Below are 26,508 nucleotides of genomic sequence, written 5' to 3' on the forward strand. Positions count from 1 at the left end.
TCTACAAATGGTGTAATATCAAGATTGTTCTGCAAACATGGTCTTGTCATCGACGCCATAACCTTCATGCTCGAAACTTCTTAACAAATTGATCTGTTAATAACAATAATAATAATAATATGCTTGTTTTGTAATTTATGCAAGGTGACTTGCGTAAAAATAACAAATACGTTGATTTTACTATATGTGTAGGTCTGTAAATATCAGGAAAATTTCTTTTTCACTTTTTACTGCTAATTTATCGGCTGGTGTTTGTGTAGGCCTAATTGTTGCTTTTGCCAAATTACTTTATATCAAGTACATAATAAGCAGATTCTACAGCTTTCTTGGCGTGAATTGAAAAATTATTGGATAATCTCCAATTGACTGTTATAGGTAAAATTGTATTTTTATTCTACACTTAATAGTGAATTATAGACCTATAACTCTCGACGATTAATTTTTTCTGTCTCCAAAAAGAAACTGAGAAACAAATTAAACAGTGCAGGACTGATCATTCGAGGCAAAGCAGCCCTTAGTCTAAGAATTAAAAAGTGAAAAATTACGTTATTTACAGTAACAAAGATTACTATTTTAATGCAATCTAAAATGTGTTTTTACTTCAGTTTGCTGATACTTGCCTCTGAGCCTGCATATACAGTATTCTATACTATCTCATGCAAAATATTGACAGCATCCGCAAGAGTGTCGACGGCGTCTCCCTAGAGTCATGCGGATTTATTTGAGTTGTTTTCACTAAGAGTTTAGACCGTTGTTTCCTTTTAACAGGCATTGTTTTCAAGCACTAAGGGTCGTATTGCGTTTCCTTCGCTTTGTCACCTTTGGTACGGCGATTCCCACGGACTCAGAAACTAATAAACGTCCCGAACAACATCCAAGGGCTGTATGAGAGAACGGCGGAGTCGGATTCAACTGCTTTTTCACACTTTCGTGAGACTAATAACCTTTCATATTGCTGGCTGCTCACCACTTAGAAGGATTTTTAATTTAAAAAAAAGTGTTTCAAAGCAAATCTTATAGTCTGGTCAAATGATTTGACGAGAATATGTTTTTTACCTTTTCTTTTGAACAATTATTGGTCCATACATTTTAAGCCCATATTTGATGGCCTAATAAATGCATTACAAATGTAAGAAAATCGTTATGAATCATTGAGAAAACAAATTTCGTTTGTAATATGGATAGAAACGGATTTAGGCCTATTTGTTATCTAATTTGATCTGTTTATGGAACAATACATAAGGACATTTTGAGGCCATACGAAATAAATATGTCCACATTTGGGAGAGCTTGTTGCAGGTGTCGCTTTGATATAGGTGTAAATATTTACGGATTTAAGTAAAGTAGCTCTATTCAAATTTGCAGTTGGCAATTGACTTCGAACGCTACTTCCCATCTCGACTGATATGGCCGCATCCAGCCAATCGTGGACAGGAAAGTCCACATCAAAGGGAAGTCCAGCCAATCAGCTTTCTCCCTAAGTGTTAAACGGTGTCATAAGCAAAACTGGAGACTATTAAATTGGAACTAATCTGGGTGATGGGTTAAAGTGGAAATCTTCATGTCGTTGTTGCGTCCTCTTCTGTGCTGGAATACACTGACAGTCTTAAAAGGATATATTGTAAGACTAAGGACTATTGTAGGTCTATTTAAGCCAAGTATATATAACTTTTTCCAAAGTCCTGGAGATTTTGGACAGAATGGCATCAAGTGATTGCTCGGGAAAAGCTGTTCAGTACAGGGTCGATCATCTGCTGAGCGCCGTGGAAAACGAGTTACAGGCGGGAAGCGAAAAGGGGGACCCCACGGAAAGAGAGCTGAAAGTCAGCTTGGATGAAAACGAGTTGTGGCAGAAGTTTAAGGAACTCACCAATGAGATGATAGTAACCAAGAATGGGAGGTACTGTATAAAGGACAATGGATGACATTGTCATATTGGATGCAGTAGTAAAGATATACACTATTCTAAAGAAAAAAAAATCATGCAGCTGATTAAACGGTGTTTTAAATGAAAAAGTAGGCCTTTCTATGGTAGCACAGGTCACTGTTACTGAACTTAATCTGTATTTGTATTTATTTTTCAGTTGTCTTAATGAGTATATTTTTGTCTACACTCACGGCATGTATTTTATAGATCAATAGTTTAGAAATAGTGGATGGTTTATTCCTTAATGGTTTTATTTTTCTTCAGCCAATATGCGCATACGTGTCTATATAAAAGCAAAGGAGTTGGTTAATTAAGTAAATTAATTGTAAGACAAATATAGTCTGCTTAATAATATGTAAGTGTTGCTTATATGAAGTTAATCACGTTAGTGTATAATTTATAGACTGATATCAATTTAAACACTCGCGTTAACTGTTCATCTCAAAAATGAATTTACTTAAATAGTCTAATATATGCTTTGTAGCTACAGTTCCGTTCCCTTTGTGAACAATAAAATCATTTAAAATATCTTTTCAGAGAAGCATATTGTCGTTTTGATGCAAACTTAAAAATGTGAATTTAATATGTTTATTTCTGAATCACAGGCGAATGTTTCCAGTGCTGAAGGTAAACGTATCCGGCCTGGACCCGAACGCCATGTACTCCTTTCTGCTGGACTTCGTGGCCGCTGACAATCACAGGTGGAAGTACGTGAACGGAGAGTGGGTCCCCGGGGGCAAACCCGAGCCTCAGGCGCCCAGCTGCGTGTATATCCATCCAGACTCCCCAAATTTCGGTGCGCATTGGATGAAAGCTCCGGTCTCCTTCAGTAAAGTCAAACTAACCAATAAACTCAACGGAGGCGGACAGGTAAACGGAAACACATCATGTTGCTGCCTGTTAATGTTTATTGGGTGTGTTGATATTTAGTCATATTTTAATCTTCTACGGAAAAAAAGTTGTTTCATTTGGTCTATTTAAAGTTGGATACATTTAAATATCTGTAAATGAAATATTTAAAAGGTGGTGTTTAAAAGCGTTCAATTTTCATTGTTTAAAACGTTGTATGCGTGTCTCTGCAGATTATGTTAAACTCCTTGCATAAGTACGAGCCCCGGATCCACATCGTGCGCGTCGGTGGACCGCAGAGAATGATCACCAGTCATTCGTTCCCTGAAACGCAGTTTATTGCAGTCACAGCGTATCAGAATGAAGAGGTGCGGCATGAAATCATAACATTTTACATATTATGCATTCATTTTTGTAGTTTGACTTTTAATGTTACGTCACAGTCCGTTTTTAATTTCTTACATACGAAATTATTCATTTTTTATTATTTTTGTTCATTTACAGATCACAGCCCTCAAAATTAAGTACAACCCGTTCGCTAAGGCTTTTCTGGATGCCAAAGAAAGGTATGTTACACTGTGTCAGCCTTTTACTTTTAGAACTTGTTGACGTTAGCAAACTCCGTTGCCTGTTCTTAGCATTGCTTTCCTTCCACAGAAGTGACCATAAGGAAATCATAGACGATGTTGGGGACAATCAGCAATCAGGTTATTCCCAATGTAAGTCATAAGATTGACCTGTAAATGATATTTTGAATCGGAACGATACATATTACTATCATTTAGACTAAATATATAACTGTTTAATGATTGAATAATACTTGATATTGTTGTCCTTTGTGTTGTTTAGTATGAGGTTATAGTTCTGTCTTAATTCGCTTTTGTTTCAGTAGGCAGCTGGTTTATCCCAGGCTCAGGGTCTCTCTGCTCTTCATCAAACCCACACTCCCAGTTTGGGAGCACCCTCTCCCTCTCCTCCCCCCACGGCTGTGACCGTTACTCCTCCTTGAGGACTAACCGCTCCGCACCCTATCCCAGCCCCTATACCCACAGAAGTGCATCACCCAGTGAGCAACCGTCCTGCCTGTTCCCTCACACAAGCCCACACTGTAGTCATGCCCCTAAGCTCTCTGTGTGGGTCACCATGATAGTACAGCACACAAACGATTACCCTCTGTCTGAATCAGAATCAGCTTTATTTGGCCAAGTATGTTCACACATATTGGGAATAGTCACACATTCAATTATACATACAGTTCTGTTGATATGCAATGTATATAACCTCTGTCTTCACAGTACTGCTTCAGTTATCAATTGAAGAGCAAATTTCCAAAACTCACTCAGTCCAATAACCTAAAGTAATAAGTCATAATCCTCTTCATACGTTGCAGTAATGGGAATGAAATCTCACTCTGTGTTCATGTAATCGAGCGACGGAATTTTGTGAAATTTCCAAAAGTCCTCAGAAATCAAAAGTCCAAAGAGCATTCCTGTGGACTGAGTTTTTGATATTTGCTTTTCAATTAACACAATTTTTTTTCACTCTGAGGTTTAACAGAATTCAGCCATATGCTGTTCAAAAAAACTCCACAGAACAAAAACAGAAAGGACTCTTCATCTGTTTGAAAGGAAAGTTGACACAGGGTTCAGCAGTGAACATATCAATCAATGTATTAAAGTTAGACGTTAAGTAACTGGAGGCAATATATGCATAACATGATAACATTCTGCCCACTGCATACCTGATTGATTTATTGTTTTATACTTGCAGCTGCTTATTCAGACAGCTCATCTAGCTGTCTGTCCATGTTGCCGTCCCATGACAACTGGTCCAGCCTGCAGATGCCGTCCCATTCCGGCATGATACCCATGAGTCATAGCGGCACCTCCGGGAGCAGCTCCAGGTGAGCCCGTCCCTCCCCTCCCCCACCTGCCCCTCCCCTCCCCCACCTGCCCCCATGCTGGGTCTCAGGCCCCCGTCTTCGCTCTTGTTCTCACCTATACCCACATCCTGGCCTGTGTCTGCATCGTCTCTCCTCTTTAACAGTACTTTCACCTTCTTCTATCCCAATCCATTCAGCCCCATCACTGCCTTCTGGGACATGCATGCTTTGGTTTATTAAGCCCTAGTTACTCTTTGTTTGCCTTTGTACTTTGCACTCTACAAGTAAAATGAATAAACAATAGGCATTATTTTGATATTGTTTTAATACAGTGATACTGTAGTATTTTTTTTGTTGTTGTTTCCACACAACACTGCATATTGATTTAACGTCTTTCTTTAATCTTGCTCACACACAGCCAGTATCCCAGTTTGTGGTCAGTGAGCTCCTCCTCACTCACCCCAGTCTCCCAGTCCAGCGGAATGTCCAACAGCTTGGGCTCTCAGTTCCTGCGCAGCTCTACAACTCATTACCCAGGGCTCTCGCACCCAGCCACAGTGCCCCTCTCAGGCTCCCCGCTGTATGACAGCACTGCCCCATCGGAAGTTCATGAAGCCTCACAGTACGACGCCTCTCCCCATGCGCGCTTAGCCACCACCTGGACTGCCATCACTCCTCCTTCCCTGTAGGGCGGCGCACTTCCATTATTAATCCGGTTTCTATTGTTGCTCTGTTGCTTTTCCTGGTGCTGGACTTTTGACAGATAAATACAACATTATTTGTTGCATTCAGTGACAAAAGTAAGATGAATCATATTAACAGGTATATGAATAAAATATCCATGTTTATGTTACATGCTTACTCTGTGGAGTACCATTGAATTAGCACAATTGATGTTCTGTGTAAGAGAATATTAAAGAAGAGTAATTCTATTTTATATTTTTATGGAATGATATCCAGCAAGTTAAATTTAATTCTGTTGCCTCTTATTAATTTTGTTGTCATTTTATTTTACAATCACACTTATAAAGTGAAATAATCCAAGTCTTGGGAATAATATGTCAGACTATTTATACTTTGTATTTCATAGCACAGCACCTCCTAGTGCTAATTGTAAATATTTCTCTTTGCCTTGTCCATATTGTAAATATAAATATCATTTTGTTTATATTATTTGTACCTTCTTTGGCTTTCATTGTAAATTGATGGTTTTCGAATTTGTATACATTGGAGAAGATTGCTATCGGTCTGCCCACTGTGGTATTGAGGCAAACATTAAATGGTTTTGTAACAGCCCCATCTCTTATAGCTCCTTCATGATTCATACAGATGATGGTGTGTGAGGGACAGGTGTTTCTTGGTAGCTTTAAAACGTTTATCCAGTGCTGGGTCTCGCCGGAAGCCTGACCCAGAGAGCAAGGGCATAAGGCTGGGGTGAATCCTGTATATATATAGCGTGTCAGGGCATAGCATGGCTCACTGGGCAGCCCCGTACAAACCCCATCTCTGCATCTTCCCCTGTGTGGCCATTCCACCAGGTACTCCAGTCACCACCCCCAGTCCAAAAACAGGTTGGTATTGTGAACTGGTGTCTCTAAATTGCCTTTGGTGCGTGAGCCTGTGCCCTGTGATGGACTCGCACCCCACAGAGGGGGTGTCCCCCCCCTGCCTCCTGGTCCACCATGACCCCACAATGGGTCAGCAGCCACAGATGATGGAGTGATGGATGTACTTGACCACAATGTAAATGTCAGCATTATCTGTTTATTCAGCATATGTGCCTATACTGAAAACATATGGGCCATATATTTTAATATATTTTGGCATATTTTTCTGTTGTATTTAGTATGTGTTTCAATATTATACTTGATCACTAAAGATTTTAGCCATTTGGTTTTAATCTGTCAACATTTCTCCCAAACCATTCATCAATGTGTATATGTGTATATAAAGTTATACATATATGTATAAAATGTACTTCCATTCCAAGTATTAGTTAGGCTTTTAAGACTTAAACACAACATATATCTAAAATAAAGAATTTAAGCCAAAATTGCTGGACTGAGAGTATGACAATGCAGCTGTGAGGTGTTGTTTTTTTTAGATCCACTACTTCATGGTCAGGAATCTAACCGCTGATCATGTGACTCAGACTCCTTCTGGGATTGGCTGGCTGTTTTTGTGTGTGTAGGTGTGTGTGAGTGTTTGAAGTGCTGGCTGGTGGGGGTCGCCAAGGGTTCATCGCTCAGCAACAGAGGTTAGCAAGCACGGAGAGCACACCGGGCATGTTTGAGTCATCTGGAGGAAGGCAGAGAGGGGGAAATACTCTCACCTCCACCATTCTGCAATAACAGTCTGGTCATACATCACCCAGCATTAACAGCACAACACTCAAGTGGCACCATCTTCCCACCTTGCTTCAAAAATTAAATATCAGCTAAATACTCAGTGTTAAAAATCTGGCATGTTCATAATGATTACCAATTCAGCTGCTAATAGCAGTCAACAAATATATTCTTTCCAGATTTACAGGCTCCATATTGTGGATAAATAAAGCACCAGGCACTCTCAGCTATACCTGTTCCAGATGTAGGTCCCTCTGAAACATTTTGTATGACTATGCAGACATGTTTGGGATCTTAAATTGTGGCATGAATACACAAGTCACAGGCTAATTGTGTTTACCCTTCCAGTGTCAGCAACCCCTGCCACATCCTTGAAATTATTCATTTTGAAGGGAAATTCACGACATTTGTAACCTAAACCACTTTTTTCAAGATTACTGACAATCAGTCCCTGTTTAGTCAATGTAAACAGGAGGAGATACACAGCAGTTACTTATTATTGCTTATTACCAATGTTACCCACGAAACTTGTCAATTCTGCCTGTGTTCGAACATAAATGACGTCTCCATCAGACAGGAATTAGTCGTTTTCTATTGGTGCTGAATCTCTGGATCCTCTGCACTTTATTATGGGGTGTTTGGCTGAGCCGCTTCAAGACTGTGTGTACTTAACTCTTATGAGTAAATTCCGCTCACATGGGTGAGGAATTGCATCTATCTTCAGCGGCTTCTTTCCCACAGACGAAAACGCCGGGACGAGGGGAACGCTGCCTAAATGTCTGCCAAAAGCCTGCGCTGTCCACCAAGGCGTGAAACCACGGTGATTAACCTTCGAGTATTGGCCTGTCACGGCTTTTAATTCACATGCCTGTGAGACCGGACAAGTCACTCTAAAATTAAACCGCTATATTATAATGCACCCTATATAGCAGTAGTTCGCTCCACGAGGGCACATCCGTGCGTGACTTCGTGTGTGTATTTAATTCGGATAATTCAAACTACCAATACGGAAAACCGTGTCCTATTTTCAGCTGTTGTACGTGCACACACCTTCGCAATGACCTTAGACTCGGCGTGAAAAGAGCCAGTGCTTACGGAGTGTGGATTTCTGGGTAGCAGCAAAGCTCGAATCGTTATACTGCATTGTACGCCATCGGCTGCATGGCCTGTCACCTAATTGTGGAGCTATCAGCGGCTGAATATGAGCTTTCCGCGCAGAGCAGTGAGAAAGATGCTGTCGAGAATAGTTTCCCCGAATTACTTAAGGAGAAAATAGACAGTGTGAAATCACTGAACGCATGCTGAAGGCTTCACGTTTTTCTTATAAAGGATATTATTAGTAAATATAGCTTATTTACTATAAATATCATGCTTCAACTACTTTGTTAGCAGATTTGCCGGATTTGTAACATGAATATATAAAAGGGTGGTATGTAGGCCTATAGTACAATTCAAAAAAACTTCGAACGGGCAAAATACTCAGGTATATAGCAAGGATTAAAACATTCAAATTTAATACCTTATTTTAACGCTTTTAACAGATGGACGATATCTGGCTGGTATGTTGTCCTTATGGGCAATCAAACTCTAACCTCTATTGCTATCCATCGGCAGTTTTTGTGAACTGCAGTTTGCGTTCGCATTTGTTTGGATGACGTCAACTTCATAAACCGTAATAATTAATTAATTTTTGGGACGAAAATGCGTGGAGAATATGAAAGATTCTCCGTGTTTTCTGACAGCTTTGTGATTAAATATCGAGTAGGTGTGGATGATTGAATAGTGACACGGAGTATATGCAGATTCTCTCCAACAGGTGGCAGAATAACACAGAAACCTATGCATCTTAGAAATGGAGGGCATTGTCTAGCATAGAGTGCCTGTCCGTACAAGACTATTATTCATGCACACGAACACATTGAGAAATATGTCTCATATTTGATTTTTCATATTTGATTACTGACGCAAGTAGGCTACTTATCGCACCTACTACCAATTTACAATAGCCTTTTCATTCCATAAAAAGTACTGTGATAGAAAATTCATATGTGAAAGCGTTTGTTTCCTTAAATAAATGTTACAATGATGATATAATGTTTAAATAGCTAAATTTCATAAACTAATGAGTTGTCTCACTATTGAAAAGGCCTATAGATAGTTTAATCTTGTCAGTCAGTGGATTATGACTGACTTGTTGACTAGTTTGGAATTTAGAATTCATATTTATCACAACAAATTTGCTTATTACATGGAAAGTATGTGTAAAACTGTATTTTACTGTTGTGGCTTGTGATGTGGTATGCAAGATAGAGTAGCCTAACAATATCAAATGTATGCTTAGTAAAGTTCAAAAATACTGTTTATTGTAAAACATTGCACGTACATTGTCGCGTTCATATAAATATTGTCCTCTGTTCGATATTTTCAGTTTCAAGGTTGTACCTGTTCCAGTACAAATGCGTCGCTGTACCTTGAACATTTCAATAACATTTGATTTTCGAAAATTAGCTCATTCGCTAAAATAATTGTTCTTAATATATGATTGTGTTTCTATGGAGGTTTGATGGACGCATGAAGTGTAAATGCTACGGAATGGACGGCACGCGACTCCTGGCTCACAAGTAAAGCTTCAGTGATGATGTACTGCGCTAGGCAGTCAACCGGCACCGCTACGGACGTCATAGGAGCAGATGCCTTGGCAACACCGAAGCCTTATTAATTTCACGTTATTTGTAGGGAGGTTTGCCTACCAAGGGAGAAACAGAACAGTCCTGTCTTGCTTTTAGCATTTGTTCACTTACGTTAAATCCTGAGTTAAGCTGCGTGCTCTAAGCTTTTCTTTACAAGGACGAAAGAACAAACAAATGCGTTTATTGTGCAGCATTTAAGTCCTCACCACCCGAAATTTCAACACAAAATGGCGCTCTAGTTTATAAAAGTCGTGTAGGATTCAGCAACAAACATAATGTAAAAAATCTGAATTCATATAAAGTAATTCAATGATTTGGTTACTGTTTGGTTTATATAAGATATAAATAATATACACACGCGTATTAGCATTTTAGTATGTATGAATTAGTAACTATTGATTATATGTTTAAATTTATACATGCACACACATGCATGCGTGCGTGAATCGACCTGTCGTCTACTGTACATGCAACGGACAGTGTCAAATGCGCAAAAATGCTGTTTTCTGCTAGCACAAAAATGCCCCAAAGGCTTGATTTTTTCCCCCCTTAATAATCCCATTAGGATCCTATTGAAAAAAATGCTCCTTCTGTCAAAAGCGAGAGCATTGACGCAAGCAGCTCTGACGTCAGTAGCTGCAGTGAATGGGGGGGAAAGCGGAGCGAGAGGAGCGTGTTTGCCTTCAGAAAACACCGAAGGCGTCACTGGGATAAATGAACCTGCCACTGGGAGAAAAAAATATCTGCATAAAATCTCATCGAGTTCTTATAGTGGAAAATTCGGCATATTAAACTTGAAAATTCAAAAAATGACAGCGTTACACATGTACGAATATTAATTTGTTTTCCCAAATGGCGTTTGAAAAAAACGATTATGAATGTTTAGTACTCTTAATCGTCGCAAAAATTTCGATGGAATTTGCAAGGTTTTAAATATTAATTTGATACTATTATTTGCAAAAGAATACATTCCAGATTCACATACACCACTGTAATGGGCTGCAACTTGAAGGCAAATGTTTATTAACCCGTTCACGTCCAGATCACGAAACTTTGTATGGCACGGGTTACTCCCGTAAAAGAGCTTCAAATTCGACGAAGAATTTGATGGTGATTGTAGATGCTTAGGTTGATCGACCTGTTCGATTCAAATTGCTCTATTAAAGCTTTGGTTACACCTGCGCAGACGATATACTGTTCTACACCTGACTTACGATTACTCTTCGTGGCTCAACAAGTGTTTGTCTCTGAGTTGATCTTATTCGGACACTTTATTTTGACATTAAGACATTAAATATAGCTCCATCGTGAGAAAGAAACGTATTATTAATACAAGAACAGACGACAAATAAAATGACTCCATATTTTAAAGCAGAAATGTGGCATGACTTCTCGTACATAAAATCCATAGACTATATGGTCCGAGGTCCAAAATTACATACTCTGGTCAATTTCATTACTTTCCTATTGTTGACCCTTACTAGGATGTGGTAGATTATGTTTCTAAAGAAACATACATAAAACTCAAGCTATATTTTTCTTTTTCATAAAAAGACAGAATTTTTACTGGATGGGTGTTTCATTCCATCAAACGTATTTTTGTTCGTGATTGTGTGTGAGAGGGTGTGTGTGTGCGGGAGTCGTGCAGGATTTAAAGGTTCAGGTTGCTTGCGTAGGATGTGTGAGGTTATCTTTTGAGTCAATCTGAATTGCAGCCTTGGCACCGCTTGCAAAGGGAGCTACTGACGTCATTGCCTCCTCCTGGACGCGAGAGCTACACAAGTGCTGCTGTGGACCCCCTATTTACAGCAAACTCCTAAGTTACAAGACGGTGTCACTACAGAAAGGCATCTCCGCGTCCACTGCCTTAAAACTATTGAATACCACCGTGATATTCAAAGTGCTTCAGCCCGATGCTGAACCATGCCCGTTTGGTCGATCGGTGTTTCCCTAGCAACTGGATCAAGAAGTTCTATGAAGAAGCAGTCAAAGACAAGTGGAGGACCTTCATCACGTCGGCGGGTTGACGGTTTCTGTATGAACATTAAGGTACCGTTGTTTGACTCTATAGCGCGCAAATGTTGGTCCTCCTCTGTTTATAATCAGGGAAGAGAAGGATCAGGGGAGATCCGTTGTCGCTTCACAGATGTTAACAACATCTGCCACTCACTGCTTCTCTCAAGCTGGTCTGTCAAGGCACCTGTGATCTAAACGTTTTGGGATGTCAGCCTCGAAGACTGTTGCCTAAAGTGAAAGGGGTTGCAGTGCATCGCGTGAGGGCAGCATTGTCAGGGCGTAGCTTCACTCCCTGTCTCAGGCATCGGTATTCCACTCCCTGTTGACCACCGTGCAATCTTGAGTCTGCGTGAAGATTTGCTCACTGTAAGCGCTAGAGCTTTGGATTCCAGTTGCTTCACCGCCAGTCATGCAAATGACTTTAATGAAAATGCTACAGTCGGCAACTGGAATTAAACGTGTGACCCCCGCGTCGCCTGCGCTCTCGCGGATAATGCCACAGTTTAGAAACGCGTCGCCTGTGATGCACACTTTCCAGCAAAACACTGTTCAGTATAATCCCGGGCACACGTGATCACCAAATCACCACTGTAACAATATTTCACATTTATTCGGGGGGGAAAAGCAGGAATAGTCGTGTCTTTTGAAACATAGCTATTTCAAAAACAGTTACGTTAGTGCGTTGTGAAACTATCTCCATTCATTTAAGCATCTGCAGAGCGCACGCACACCTGCTAACTTTCTCTTCTCGCATTGGTTTGGGGAAATACTATACAATAAAGCACGGGCGATAGAGCGGAGAGGTCTGGATTGATGGGATTGTGGCTTGATGGGATTTCTCCACTATCCTCTGCCTATTGCATGCTCAGCGAGTTGAAAGTGTCTCGTTTTCAACCGCCTCCTCACGACCGCCTTAGAACATACTGCAGCAATAGGTATAATATTGAAAAGGAGCATCAAATGTCGAAGAAACGAAAAACTCTTGATGATGAAGGAGGCTTCGCTAACGCAGAAGGCTCATCGCGCGCGGAAGGTAGCGACCAAGGTAAGAACTCGCTGCCTACTGCAAACATGGATGTTAGAGATGGGTATCAGATCGATTCGGTTCATGTTAAGGTCATGGGCTAATATATGTGCAGATTTTAATAAAAGTACCATATACATAAAATGCATAACGAGTGTTGTTCAGCAGATTTTGAGTAAAGAATATGAAGAAATGTGTAAGAAAAACGCAGAAAAGTTATGATTTGTATATTTGAAGAGATACTTTCGTATGATGTTATGAAGAGGAAATGGAAGGGAAGTAAATAATACCGTGAATTTCATTTTACTAAGTTTAAGCTATAGCTCATTTCACTTTCCTAATAGAATTCATAGACGTCATTAATTGCGTCATTCCCGCTGAAATTTTTGACACTTGAGAAGCCCTTTGCTGTGTCCATTGTCCGGACCACCGTCTGTTTCTATGTTTTTCATTCCACACTGACTCTTGTGAAGCCTGTTACACATTCACAGATGCTGACAGGTGTGGACTTACACATACACTGAAATAAAACCATGGGTTATTACACACGGATACGTACAAATATATACACACATCCAGGGTACATTTTACGTGTGCAAAGAAATGCAAAAACCAGACAGTGTGTTTGCGTCTGAAATGAAACGGAAATAAGGCCGTGCGGATGCTCATTTAACCTCACACCAAAACATAAACAATCAAAAATGAATCAGCTATAGTGCAAGGGTGAGTCTTAGCTATGATGTTTCGAAAGCATAACTCATTGTTTATGATGTAATTATTAATTTTCCACCATGAATAAAATTTCAAGGCCTTTCTGACGTGCTTGAATACTGTTACAAGAGGTATACACAGGACTCTAAAACGCGTTTCATGTTGTTATTAGCATTTTTGCTTGTCTTATACTGTCTTAAGATGTTAACATAAAATGATTCAAAAATCCATATAGAATTAGAAATACACATTTAAATTGTGGTTCTTTCTAGTAATTCTGAATATCTAGAGTTGTTTCTGAATGGTTTAATAACATCTGGCGTATTTTCTAATGATTTGTGGTTAGTGGGTTAGATAATACAATCTTTGTGTTGTGATAATTAGCTAAAATATTAAATGGATTACAGATTCTCTCTCTCATTGCCTTTCTGTCTGTCTCTGCCGTATCAATATCTGTGTATCTGTGTGTGTTTATATATCGTCTTGAGCACCATCATGCTCCCAGTGCCCTTTGTGCGAGTATTTGGCGTGACATGATGTCAGGGAGGACTGCGTGATGCTCGTGAGGGTGCTAAGCTGGAGACGGGACCCCTGTGCTGTTGTTTACTTGCTTGCGTTACTCTGCAGCAGATGTCCAGCTCTGGGTATTTGGCTGAAGCCTGGGTGAGAGTTTCCTTTGGCCTTTATTAGAGGAAAGCCAGGCCCTTCTTGTCCAGTGGAGAGGGGCATCTGCAGCCTTAGGGGCTGCTCAACATGCCACCCCCACTGATCCAGCCTCTCGTCACTCCCTCCATCTTTTATTGATGGGACCTGCAATGCAACTGCTCTCTATGTAAATCTATGCAAAGGTATTTCATTGTTTTTTTTTTATCTTCTTCAGATTAGTATTCAGGGATGCAGATAGATTTATCATTTCTGTTTCAGAAAATATTTGTTTATTAGGTTTCCAGTGATTATCTCGCCACTAATTCTAATGCTGCCCAAGCTGTTGTTCGACAGCGTAGCGTAGTGCTTGCCAGCACAATGGTCAGAAAGTGCTACGCTGTTCTTTGTACCTGGTTACAGTCTTTGGAAACCTCCACTGTTTATTTGGATTTATGTATAAAAAAATGGAAAAAAAAAAACAAAAAACAAAAAAAAAGTAACTTGACTGGAAAAAGGGACTGTTTTGGAAACTTGTTGTATGTAGTTCTTGGGGTGGAGCTGCATACCGGAATAGTCTGGCTAGCTAGCAGACACAAGCCGCTTTGTCTAGATAACACAGGTGTGTGGGTCATTGAAGTCGACGACATTAAGGGCCATTTAGCGCCGGACACTCAATCTAGAGAAATACATCACTGTAACTCCTGTAGTGTGACTGACAATGCTGCACACTGAAGCTCATCTGAAACTCAAGATTTAATGTTACCATGGTGATTATATTGGTAGTGCTGTATCTTGACGTAAGCAGTTTTGCTGGACTTGTGAGCATTGGCAGTAACACACAATTTCTGGTGTTAAATGTGCTGTCAGCATTACAAGAGAAGCTTTTTCTTTCAGTGAAATAAATTAGCCAGCGTATGAATGATTCTGACTTTATTCGGATTTAGTGATTTGTTAGCTATCGTACCCACTAGAACTGATCATGTATAAAAAATACCATAGTTATTCACACTCGCCCTTTGCTGAGTGTCGTCAGAAGTATTAGTCTGCCAAATCATGTATCGCCATCGTGTTTTATGCACTCATAATTCAGTAATGTGATTAGGCTAATATTCTTAATAAGAATAAGCCAATAAGAATTGGAGATGAAGTGTTTTGTAGCCTCTGGATTATGACCAATTGGCTTTAAGAAGAACATTTGAGCATGGATCGGTCATAGCTTTCTATGCTAAATGTCAGGATCTAGGTTGCGCAATCTGATCTGGGATTAGTGTCTAGTGGCATTGGGTACAAGTTAGACCACTTGTGTTTCCTCATGTAGTGTGGGTCACGTATCAGAACATCTTTGGTAAAAACTACAAAATGCCTATTTAATTACAGCAATTTACGGTATGAACCCTGTATCACAGGCCCTCTGTGAGCCTGACCAAGATAGGCAGTTAGAAGATGGATTGATGGATAATATTTATTTACCTAGTGGTTCTTATAAACAAGCAAACTAATAAATAAAAAGCCATATGCTATTTTTGTATTTATTATAAATTAAATATATATTTTTTGTATTTATTATGAAATAAAATACATGATACAGTTGACGGATCAACATTGAGTTTTTTATGCATCATATGTTTTATTATTATTATTAGTGGTCTAATATCTCAGGTTCTAGAAAAATATTTGTAATTTCACGACAATACTTACTGTAAAAAGACAATTAATGTTAAGGCTTGCAAGTTCAAGAAAAACACTATTAATTGAATCTGTGTTTATTCTGAATGCCAAATGCCGAATGCCAAAGATGTTACAGACAACAAACAAGACCTCTGTCCAGCAGCAGCAGCAGATCTGACGGGATTACTGTAAACATAGTATATGTGTAATCACACAAAATATTAAACATTCTGCTACGCATACATATTCATGACCATTCGAGACATCACAGTTGTGTGGTTGACTAAGATGTGTTTCGGTTTAACTGTGGTGAGGTAAAACCAGAGATAAGCTTATCAGAATGATGGTTAATGGGCATTTTGGAGAGAGGGGACAAGCTCGGATGGGTGGAGGGGTTTACAGATTTTTGCGAGTTATTGCTCAGCTTCTAACAGTTACCATTTTCTGGGGTGTGTTGGGAGGGTAGGCAGCACTGTTTAGGCCGATAGTGTGAAAAACTGTCATGACGTTGTTATTGCCAGAGTGAGTTAGCCTCCACGTTCTAGCTGCGCTTTCTCTATTCTCTCAGATTTCCATGGTCAGATGGGATGGAGAAGAGGAATGGAAATAGAGGCATTGAGATTCATATCAGGCCTACAAAGGGCTTATTGTTTGGCTCGTTGAGTAGAAGCTGGACCTGCTGATCAGGGGAACGCTGCTCTTGTTTTGCTGAAGATCTCCCCGCTGGGCTTCAGATGAGTGCTGCATCATTCTGGCATTGACGTGTTACAGTATGCGGACGGGCCGCTGTGCTAACGAACATGGAAATTACCACTGAGTCTCATAATGGATCTGCTTACTAAACGGTCTGGTTAGCGTTATGCAAGGACTTGGCAGTCGTGTGGGATCGAGAGCGCCGGTTATACGCGGCTAGGTTTCACCAGTGAAATTAGAAGGCTGCCAGTTTGTGCACGATTCTCTAGGCCGGAACAGACAGGCTTTTGTGACAAAAACCATCTCTTGACCAATTTCGACTTTCTTCAAGTACAGAAGCATGATGGGTAGAGTTGAAGTTTTTTGCAAAACAAGTTTCACTGAGATGTTGCAGAAGTAATCCCTCAACCATGGTCCTAAGGTCCTTAGTCCAAGGCCCTCTGTGACGACGACGTTAATGTTCTGACAGTTTTTTTTATGGTTACTCGGCTTATAACAGATTTGCATACTTTAGATTTTCCATTTGGGTGACACTTACCATCAGCTCATGCTGTATTTATGTAGACAGAATTTCATTTTTCTGCTCCTGGCATTTCAGTGCATTTGCTGAGAAGCTGGTATGCAGATTTGGGCCCTTATCTCATAACCATCACAACCAGTTTATATGTCACCATGTTGCACCTTGGTCCTGCTTAACTATGGTATACGTTCATATTTACTTGATATCCTAATATACATAACACACAAATACACAATTTTTTTCTTAATAATTATTTTGTCTTCATCATTGTCATCATGTAAATATCAGAAACATTTAAATCTTTAGCAATCAAAAAAGCCTTTTTACCCATGTAACATATTAAATTAAATATAAAAAAAAATTCAAGACCAGTGACTCAGGGTTACCTTCTGGTTTATTTATCAGGGGTCTGTTTCACAAAGCAGGATTACTTGCTTAGCCAGATAACTTGCCAGATTTAAGGTAGTTTGGGCTAAATAGACCTTATTTTCATCAACTTACATTTCGCTCAGACTACCTTAAATCTGGCAAGTTATCTGGCTAAGCAAGTAATCCTGCTTTGTGAAACAGGCCCCTGGTTTTATTATATTTTGTTTTTATTATTGTTTTATTGTTATGCTAAAACTCTGTATTAGCATATACTGTACAACAATTTAGTTAGGGGCAAAACACAATCTAGCTTAAGAAAACCCCCAGTATCAAGTTATATGTTCTAAAGCTGCTTTAAAATTATTTTCTACAAATACATTTATGACTGTCAACAACACAGAGATTATTTTTGCTGTGGAAAAGGACTGAGGACATTGTTCAGCTTTTAAACAATACTGCATTTTCCTAACCATGCTGTCCTGCTAAAAATTGTCAGGACGTGAATGAAGCAATTGAATACTTCAAGGGATTTGTAGCAGTAATATTAATTAACGTCACAACACGAAGCAACAGGTTGCATGGCAGTTTTAATTATAACTCACATATAAGCTGGTAAAACTAAAAAAAAACAACAATAAAACTACATTTAGGGAAATCAAAATCTGCATTTTCAGAAGTGTCAGCTGTCCCTCGCAGTTGACGCTTGTTTGAATTTGCATCCTTTCACCTTGATTGTTCTGTTTTTAGCTTCTACGCAAGCTCCAACGAGTCCATTTCATATTATTTGTCTGTTTGGAGGACCAAAAAAAATGAAAAACAGCAACAGAATAAACAATATTTTAACAAAAGCATGGAAAAAACGTCATTAAATCTCTGCATTGGCCCCAGACACCATCAAGGCCCCTAAGCACTGATGACAAAGATGTATTGATTAGATAGTGGTTAGATAACTTATTATTAAATAACCACATTGACCATATATTTTGTGATATGAAGGGTCTGTTAATCACAAACAGGGATGGATCTACCTTTTCAGGGGCCTTGGGCAAAGCTTTACTTAGGAGGCCCCCCTACTTCACTTCCTCCGCAACACAGGTAATTCAGGGGCCCTTGGGTACTGGCTATTCTGCCTATAGATAGAGACAGCCATGTTTCTGCCTATAGATAGAGACAGCCATGTTTCTGCCTATAGATAGAGACATGTTTTCATTTGATGTATATGGTTTTTTATTTTTTTTTTATTTTGAGTAATTATTCTTATTTATAAATTGAATATATGAATATATAATATATATGTTTTTTCATGACTTTGCCAGGACCCCCTTGTCCTGATCCGGCCAAAGGCTGCTGCCTAGGTTTCCTGTGTCTGGATCTGGCCCTGTTTACAAATGTAGGATTTTAATTGAACAATATTAAGGAAAGTGAAACCTGTTTTTTGTTCTCATATTGATTCCTCATTGTGGTCAGCACTCTGATACTTTATTATATTCACAGTAGTCAAGCATGTTTTTTTTCCTGTACTGCAGGATCTTGTCATGAAAAAATACAGATAATAATATGATACTATTAGTAATTTGTTTTCTTTTTCTTTTCATTATTTCATAATATCTATTTTAGAACCTGTCAATTTTAGGATACGGCCAAGCAGGTAATGCAGAGAAACTGTGCAGTTCAGAGTGGCACAGAGAGCACTGTAGATGTGCTGCTTTGTCACACTGCAAATCCTGGGCAGAGCTCTGTTCCGTGGTGACCGTCGTGTTGTGGGACATAGACATGTATGTTAGCTTCACTCACAGTCCTAACGTATGCAAGCCCAGGCCTGTATGTGTATGTTAGCTTCACTCACAGTCCTAACGTATGCAAGCCCAGGCCTGTATGTGTATGTTAGCTTCACTCACAGACCTAACGTATGCAAGCCCAGGCCTGTATGTGTATGTTAGCTTCACTCACAGTCCTAACGTATGCAAGCCCAGGCCTGTATGTGTATGTTAGCTTCACTCACAGTCCTAACGTATGCAAGCCCAGGCCTGTATGTGTATGTTAGCTTCACTCACAGACCTAACGTATGCAAGCCCAGGCCTGTATGTGTATGTTAGCTTCACTCACAGTTCTAACGTGTGCAAGCCCAGGCCTGTATGTGTATGTTAGCTTCACTCACAGTCCTAACGTATGCAAGCCCAGGCCTGTATGTGTATGTTAGTTTCACTCACAGTTCTAACGTATGCAAGCCCAGGCCTGTATGTGTATGTTAGCTTCACTCACAGACCTAACGTATGCAAGCCCAGGCTATTAGCCTGTAAGGGAAACATGCTGTCCTTATAATTAGGGATACTCCTTTTGATAAAGATGTCTGTATACATATCTTACCTTTTTTCCCTGATTGTATTCATTCCAGGTGATGAAGAGATGCCATTTTGCACAAAATAAAATCTGCGTTAAGCACTTGAAATATTGTGTTTTTAAATTAGTACATTTCAATATGTCTGGAGAAAAATGCCAGTGTCAAAATTTGACAGTTGTACGTCATCCTTCTTATGCAGTGAAGTTCACTGTACCCCCCCACCCCCCACCCCAGAAGGATTTAACCCCCTGGGTGAAACCGTAGGATACCCGAGTTCAAACACTGAACAGTAGGCAGATCGTTTTCAGCAGAATACTGTAATCCGTTTCAGGACACATGCAGAATAACACTTTGCACACGCAATCAGGACCCAAAAAGCTTTTCTGTAATTCAAACGTATGTATGTTGTTAAAAATGCATACAAAATTTTTGCTTCACTGAGCGTTTGCTGTACTAATGTAATTGCATTTAACAATTAAAAAATATTTTTATAAGTTCGATTAATGACTTTGCTTTGTTGAGTCTTACCTGCAGAATTTGGGTTCGAATCCCTTTTGTTTGCGTATGCGCTCACCATGTCACGTGGCATCTTCCAGTTTCCTCCCGCATCTCAAAAAACGTGTAGTTAAGTTAACTGGCATCTCAAAGTTGCCTGTTGTATGTACCCTGCAATGGACTGGCAATCTGCCCAGGATGTACCCCTGCTTTCAACCACGAGCTGCATAGGAATAACTTTATGCGACCCCGTACATACTTATTAATGTGTTTCATTAAAATTTGAATGTTTTATATATAACGTGCAAAACTATCAAACCTCTAGTCCTTTTTTCCTAAGCTAAATGCATACGTGGTTTTTCTTATATGTGCGCATAATTACTACAGCAGTTTTTTTTAGTGAAAGGTTTGTAATCCTTAATTTGGACAATAAAAACACAGTCGGATGAGGTTTTACGCAGTTGAGCGACCGCACTGCGCCGAGCTTTCTTGTTTATGTAGGGGAGACAGATTGCGGCTGTAGCGGCCCAGGCTGACGTCAGGAGGCCGCCCCGCGCGCCGGCCCCAGCAGCCGCGCTTTGCAGGCGCTTATCGGGGGTGCAGTACAGTAACCGATCACACCTATTCCGCATACACTGGAGTGAATAAAAGAGGAGATTGTTACTTTGCATATGCGCTCCGTTATTCGTTGGGATGTATGGATTAAAAAAAACTACGTTAAGAATTATAGAAATGTAATGTCAAAATATTAGGCCTAAAGAATCTTCGGTGGCAGATCATTATAGGTGAGGAAAGCTGCTGTAGATAACGCATAAGGTCAGTGTGTTCGTAGTAAAATTATACATATGAGAATGCAACTTGTCATATATAAGAACCTTTTATAATTACGGTGAAAATGAATGAGTCTGGAGTAGCTGAATTTTGTACATTGTATCCGTTTAAATCGCATTTTTATAACTGAATCCAATTCAATAAAACTATCACTGAAAATTTGTACGGTAGAAGTTGTCTTGATTTTGTGCAATGCTGTCGTCTATCGGTGAAACTAAGAATTGTATGTTTTGTCAAGATTAAATGAATTTATATGAATGCATGTAGTCGAGAGGGGTACTTTAAGTGAACGTATGGCACCGACTGGATGGCGATTTCAACAAATCTATATAGTCATCAAATTGCAGAAGTCAGCAAAACGATCCAAATATTCATATTTCAGTGCACCACTTCTTCCTGTGCTGTCAATTTTTAACTAATAACTTGAATAAATTAAAAGAATAAATGGTGTATAATAAACATTAACGAGCCTTCAAGCGAACAATGGTCAACGACTTGAGTTCAGGTAAAATGGTGAATATTTTATACGATAGTATGGATGTGTGTTTTTTAAATGATATCTTTTCATAATTGTACATTCTTTAGACGGAGTAGCATCAATACATACTTAAGTTTATGGATTCTTAACTCCTGTGACCTCGGTGTGAGGATGTTTATCGACGTGGCACTAGATGGCGCTAAAATGCCAATACTACTGACCCGATTTAAAGGTCAGCATTTCTCTTTCAGAATCCAGCAAGTCGAAGTCCTGAATGTGGACTTGCGTTTTATCTAAATTCTTTATTTCGTATCGGTGAATCAAACAATAATGTATTATTATTATTATTATTATTATTATTATTATTATTATTATTATTATTATTATTATCATCATCATCATCATCATCATCATCATCATCTCAGGCCCATAAGCTACAAATCCAGACCAAGATTTTGTTTCTACCAATCAGTTGAGCATAAAGAGTCACAGTCAAAGAGTACTTAGTTGGTTGGTAGAAACGAAGTCTTGGTCTGAATTTGGACCTGAAATGCCCAACACTGATTACAAATGGAATTACTTAAATAACTGAAAACAGTGATTTAATTAATCTGATTATCATGTGGTATAATGCACAGCAAATCCCTCACTTCACTTATTTCAGTATTTTGGGCAACTTTCATTTCAGCCATTCTCATTTCTTTTGTCCGTGCCATCAGATATGCCAAAGTGAATTAAATAAAACAATGTTTAGCTTTGTATTTGCTCATAGTGGAGATGTTTTTGTCTGATTAGTTTATTCAAATAAAGGACAGGTTATCCAAGCACAGAAAAGGGTGCTTGTAACAAAAATCGCTAAGTGTGGTAAATTTTCTTTCTTTATTGCTAAAAATATTTACCAGTAGCATCATGGTACGATAAGACAAGTATGTTGGAACATAAACATTAGAACATAAGAAAGTTACAATGAGAGGAGGCCATACGGACCATCGAGCTCACTTGGAGGGAATGAAATTAATAATTTAAAGTTGGCAGGATCTTGTCAAGTTCAGATTTGAAGGGGAATTCACTTGCTTTTGCTTAATATCCTCTCTATGGAATCTAACATATTTCCATAAAGTTGGAAGAGGATTGTCTTTTGGTGAGTATAGTTCTTTTTCATGTTTCTCATCCTCACTCATTTTGTTCGATTTCTCACAAACACACCACACTGTCTTTTGACTAGTTCAACAGCAACCACATGCCAGTCTACGAAACAGCCATGTGGAATGGTACGGATGTCATGTGCAGTATCTTTCGCAGAATCACAGCTGAATGCATTCAGAATTGTTTTGTAAACTGAAGCAGTGTGTCGGATATTTTATCTGAAGTGCTTTATGAATACAAGCAGAAAGCATCTGTCAGTGGGTCCATATATTTGGTGCCACTGATTCCAGTTTGCAGACTATGGAAAACATTGAGGGGGGGTTAAATTAGAACCACCTGGTTAGGAAACAGAGGTCAAAACGGATGTATCCTGCACTTCAGGGCTGTCCTAAGAATGGGGGCGGGGGCTGTTCCATCACAACAGTGGCCAAAGCTGAAAACAAAAAGGACTTTCACGTCTGGCTCTTCAGACTGGGGAGAGTCAGATGCCTTAATGGTAAAGACTCCATAAGATACTGGAAAATTTGAAATATTGGGATGAGAATTTTTGTGATGCATATTGGGATATCTAAAAAGCAAAAAAGGAGTTGAAAATGTACCCAAAATAAACTATCGTGGTACTATAGTAGGCTGCATATACAGCCTATTGGAACTTATCTACCTACAGGGTCCATCAAATAAGTTTGCTGTGTTGCCGTAAGTTGTGCTGACAAATCACACGCTTTTGCTCAATATCATCGCTATGGCATCTAAAATATTTCCATACGGTGGAAGACGAGTTTGTTTTGGTGAGCAGTTCTTGTTCACTCTTCTCATCCTCAGTCATTTTGTTAAATTACTCACAGACGCAACACACTGTCTGTTCAACTTGTTTGACAGCAAGGATGAAAACGATTCTGACCGGCTTGGAAAGTGCATGCAGAACTCATGCAAATGCAGGGGCAGTAATCTTTAGACTGCTTTTTTTTTAAATGTAGACACTAGACAATCTTGAAAAGGAAAAGTAATTAAAATAGCAAATCTTCTGTTTCCTATGACAGAGTAAAAATGATGTAATGAATATAGGATAAAAGATTAAGATTGATATAAAACAAAAGAATAAGGTATTATGGAATTTTGGAGCCTTACCTGCAGTACCAAGGCGTTGACCAGGCCCCAGCTAGTAGCCAGTGGTGGGAGAGCAGAAGAGGCAAGACATGTGACTATAACGTGGTGAAGAAGCAATGTGTGCAGCAGAGTAGTGGAGGGGATGTGGATGTGGCGTGAGAGGTGAACACAGGTTAGCAGGGATGGGAACAAGTCATTTTTGGCAAATCCGAGTCAAGTCTCGAGTCCAAACATTGCAGTGCAAGTCAAGTTTCGAGTCATTTGCCCTCAAGTCTAAGTCAAGTTCAAGTCTTTCCATCAAATCCTTTACGTCTGTAAGGAGTGATGCATCTTTCTCAGCTGGCCTTGCATTGAGCCAATTGAAAATGCAGACAGTAGAGAATTAATATACACAGATATTCTAAAATTAATGTTATGGCATTCAGAGTCAGGTCAAAGTCTCTAGTCATTGCCCTCAAGTCCAAGTAGAGTCCAAGTCTTTCCATCAGTTTTGCCATGTCGAGTCACAAGTCATCAAATTTGTGAGTCCGAGTCATGTCGCGAGTCAGTGACTTGAGTCCCCATCTCTGGAGGTTAGCACCAGTGGCTGGGCTTAGGTCATGATCTCAGGGTTGCAAACTCTCACGCCTCTGGCGCGACACTCATGCTTTCAGACTCTAACGCAAGAAATCTTACTGCAAATCTAAATTATTCCATTGTAAACCTAAAATTTGTTACATCACCAGACTATTTACAAGGTAATAAAACTGTTGCATACGTGTAAATGAGTGTGCAGACTTGTCTCGAATTGAAAATTTAACACCAGCCAGCTGATTAAAGTTGACAACCCTGTGATCTACTGAACATTGTGGAGAAGCTGATTTCAAGACTAGGGCGTTATAGACAAAATACACTGAGAGAATCACGCTCCTATCAGCAATGATGACGCCTTTACTGCTGGTATATTTACATATCTGTAGTACTGCTTTTTGAAACTCGAAAACACAGTATAACATTTACCTTATTTATACCTCTTTTATTTCAGAGGTCAGGTCTTTTTTTTCTTTTTTCCTTTTCCTTACCTCATTTTTTCTTGTCTTTCCTTTTAGCTGTGTAGAGTAAAAGCACATTTTTGTAGAAAAAAGACACCTCCGAAACTTCTGACCTGCCACGTGGCTCATTTATTCATTAAAACACCATTTTGCGTTGTCTAGCTGAACAGGCATAAAAATTCTGAATAATTACATCATTAGTTCAACAACTGAGGGATGTATAACTAGTGCCTATAGCATTTAGTCTTTTATTGTACAAATATGAATTTTAATGAAAGAACTTGGTAAGTAATAGTTCAGGAAAATCTGACTGATTACAGAATTCTAGGCCCAAAACATGACTAATACCAGTATTCTGCCCTGTCATGATCTATGAAGTACCTTCCAGGTCACTAGTGTCCCAAACGAACCTCAACGCAAAATGAGGCATGAGGAATGTTATCAGAGAATGATACATTAAAAACATCTGTTAACCTGCGTGGTTCTACCTGCACTCTTTGTACACAGAGGAAAATGAGCAGGACACCAGCTTCTGCAAGATCGGTGCTGTAGCAGCATCAAACAGCCTGGCTGGCTTCAGAGCACGTCGACGCAGAACGGATGAGAGTTCAGACGTCTACATGCTGCCATGCATAACGTTTGGCTCAGTGCAGACGAACACAGGAAGGTTTAATGTTTAACTTTAGGTGTGATGTGGCATGTTGAGCTCTCACTCACTGTGTTATCAGCATAAGATGGTGATGGTGGCGGTGGGGGGGGAGGGGGGGGAAGGCAGTGCTGGTGTTCCATGACCCAGAGTGACTTTTTCCAGCAGAGGACCTGCAATGGAATTTTGGAGAAAAAATGCCAGTGTACGTCATGCAGGCCAGCCAAATGCAGACGCCTGCTGTGTCAGGGATATTCTAGAGTGACAGCATGCCTGTCACATAAGATAGAGAGTACAGAAGGGACATGATGTCATAAATCACACACGACCCCAGGATGACATCATGCAGCCCATAAAAGCATGTGCAGGAAAATTTCAGTAATTACAGTTTATTTCAACAGTTTATTCATCCCATCCACAATGCAAATATGTTGATTATGAGAAATGGTGATGAGAAAAATGCAACGAAATGGATGGATGGAAAGATGAATGTAACGCATTGTTTTTTGTTTTCATGGATGTCAGAAATGCAGCCATTAAATGTGTCACGTAATTGAGATCAGGGTGGGGGGCGGTTGGTCCGCACCCTGTGTATGGCAGGGCTGATTTGGGGTCTCAGAGAGTCATGTTCTATGCGCGTCTGGTTGGGCAGATGGACAGCTCTGTCTCAGCCAGGTCACAGAGCTCATGACAAGGATTCCAGTTCCAGAACCATCACCCTGAAAGGTTCTTCTCTATTCTATAAAGGAAATTGAACCTACTAGTTCTATCTGTACTGTTTCGAGAATGTTTTCAGAGCAGCTGAAAGTTACATGAGCATATATCTTAATATATATTTAAATTTTAGTTAGCACAGTGGGCAGCACTGTTTCTGCACACCTGCAGGGTTGTGGGTTCAAATCCCGCCCCGCTGTGTGTGTGTGGAGTCTGCCTGCTCTCCCAGTGTCACTCACATTTCTTCCAGGCATTCCGGATCCCTCCCACACCCCACAGACATGCCCGTTTGCCTAACTGGTGTCACTAAACTAGCCCGGAGTGTGATTGCGTGTCTGCCCTGCGATAGACCGGCATCCCATCCAGGGTGTACCCCAGCC

At 39.7% G+C, this 26,508-nt stretch overlaps 2 protein-coding genes across 6 annotated transcripts in view; both read left to right on the plus strand.

Annotated features, from left to right (window-relative positions):
- Nucleotides 1-256: 256 nt before the first annotated feature.
- tbxtb (T-box transcription factor Tb) lies at nucleotides 257-5,951 on the plus strand. 2 transcript variants are annotated; one of them, XM_072709675.1, is made up of 8 exons: nucleotides 257-1,900; nucleotides 2,533-2,797; nucleotides 3,010-3,144; nucleotides 3,281-3,342; nucleotides 3,434-3,495; nucleotides 3,666-3,842; nucleotides 4,547-4,679; nucleotides 5,077-5,951. In XM_072709675.1, the coding sequence occupies exons 1-8, from the start codon at nucleotides 1,701-1,703 to the stop codon at nucleotides 5,345-5,347; spliced, it is 1,305 nt and encodes a 434-aa protein (XP_072565776.1). In that variant the 5' UTR covers nucleotides 257-1,700; the 3' UTR covers nucleotides 5,348-5,951. The 2 variants fall into 2 exon arrangements, with proteins under 2 accessions (XP_072565776.1, XP_023678275.1); XM_023822507.2 differs by having other exon boundaries at nucleotides 3,669-3,842.
- A 5,547-nt stretch (nucleotides 5,952-11,498) lies between these two features.
- pde10a (phosphodiesterase 10A) overlaps nucleotides 11,499-26,508 on the plus strand; it is an 89,965-nt gene continuing 74,955 nt past the window's right edge. For 3 of the 4 annotated variants that reach the window (XR_011989489.1, XM_023822515.2, XM_023822516.2), the window contains exon 1: nucleotides 11,798-12,754. Coding sequence is in view for 2 of the 4 variants with exons in the window: in XM_023822515.2 (XP_023678283.2) it covers nucleotides 12,523-12,754 (232 nt within the window). In the remaining 2 variants the exon portion in view is untranslated. Of the gene's footprint in view, nucleotides 11,743-11,797; nucleotides 12,755-26,508 lie in introns of those variants that run through there. The other variant, XM_023822520.2, reaches the window with a different exon arrangement.

Source organism: Paramormyrops kingsleyae, chromosome 3 (assembly GCF_048594095.1).
Source record: "Paramormyrops kingsleyae isolate MSU_618 chromosome 3, PKINGS_0.4, whole genome shotgun sequence".
NCBI lineage: Eukaryota > Metazoa > Chordata > Actinopteri > Osteoglossiformes > Mormyridae > Paramormyrops > Paramormyrops kingsleyae.

Coding starts and splice junctions, on each gene's coding strand:
- tbxtb (XM_072709675.1), top strand. CDS start 1,701: ATGGCATCAAGTGATTGCTCGGGAAAAGCTGTTCAGTACAGGGTCGAT. Junction 3,145..3,280: donor CAGCGTATCAGAATGAAGAG/GTGCGGCATGAA, acceptor GTTCATTTACAG/ATCACAGCCCTCAAAATTAA. Junction 3,343..3,433: donor TTTCTGGATGCCAAAGAAAG/GTATGTTACACT, acceptor TTCCTTCCACAG/AAGTGACCATAAGGAAATCA.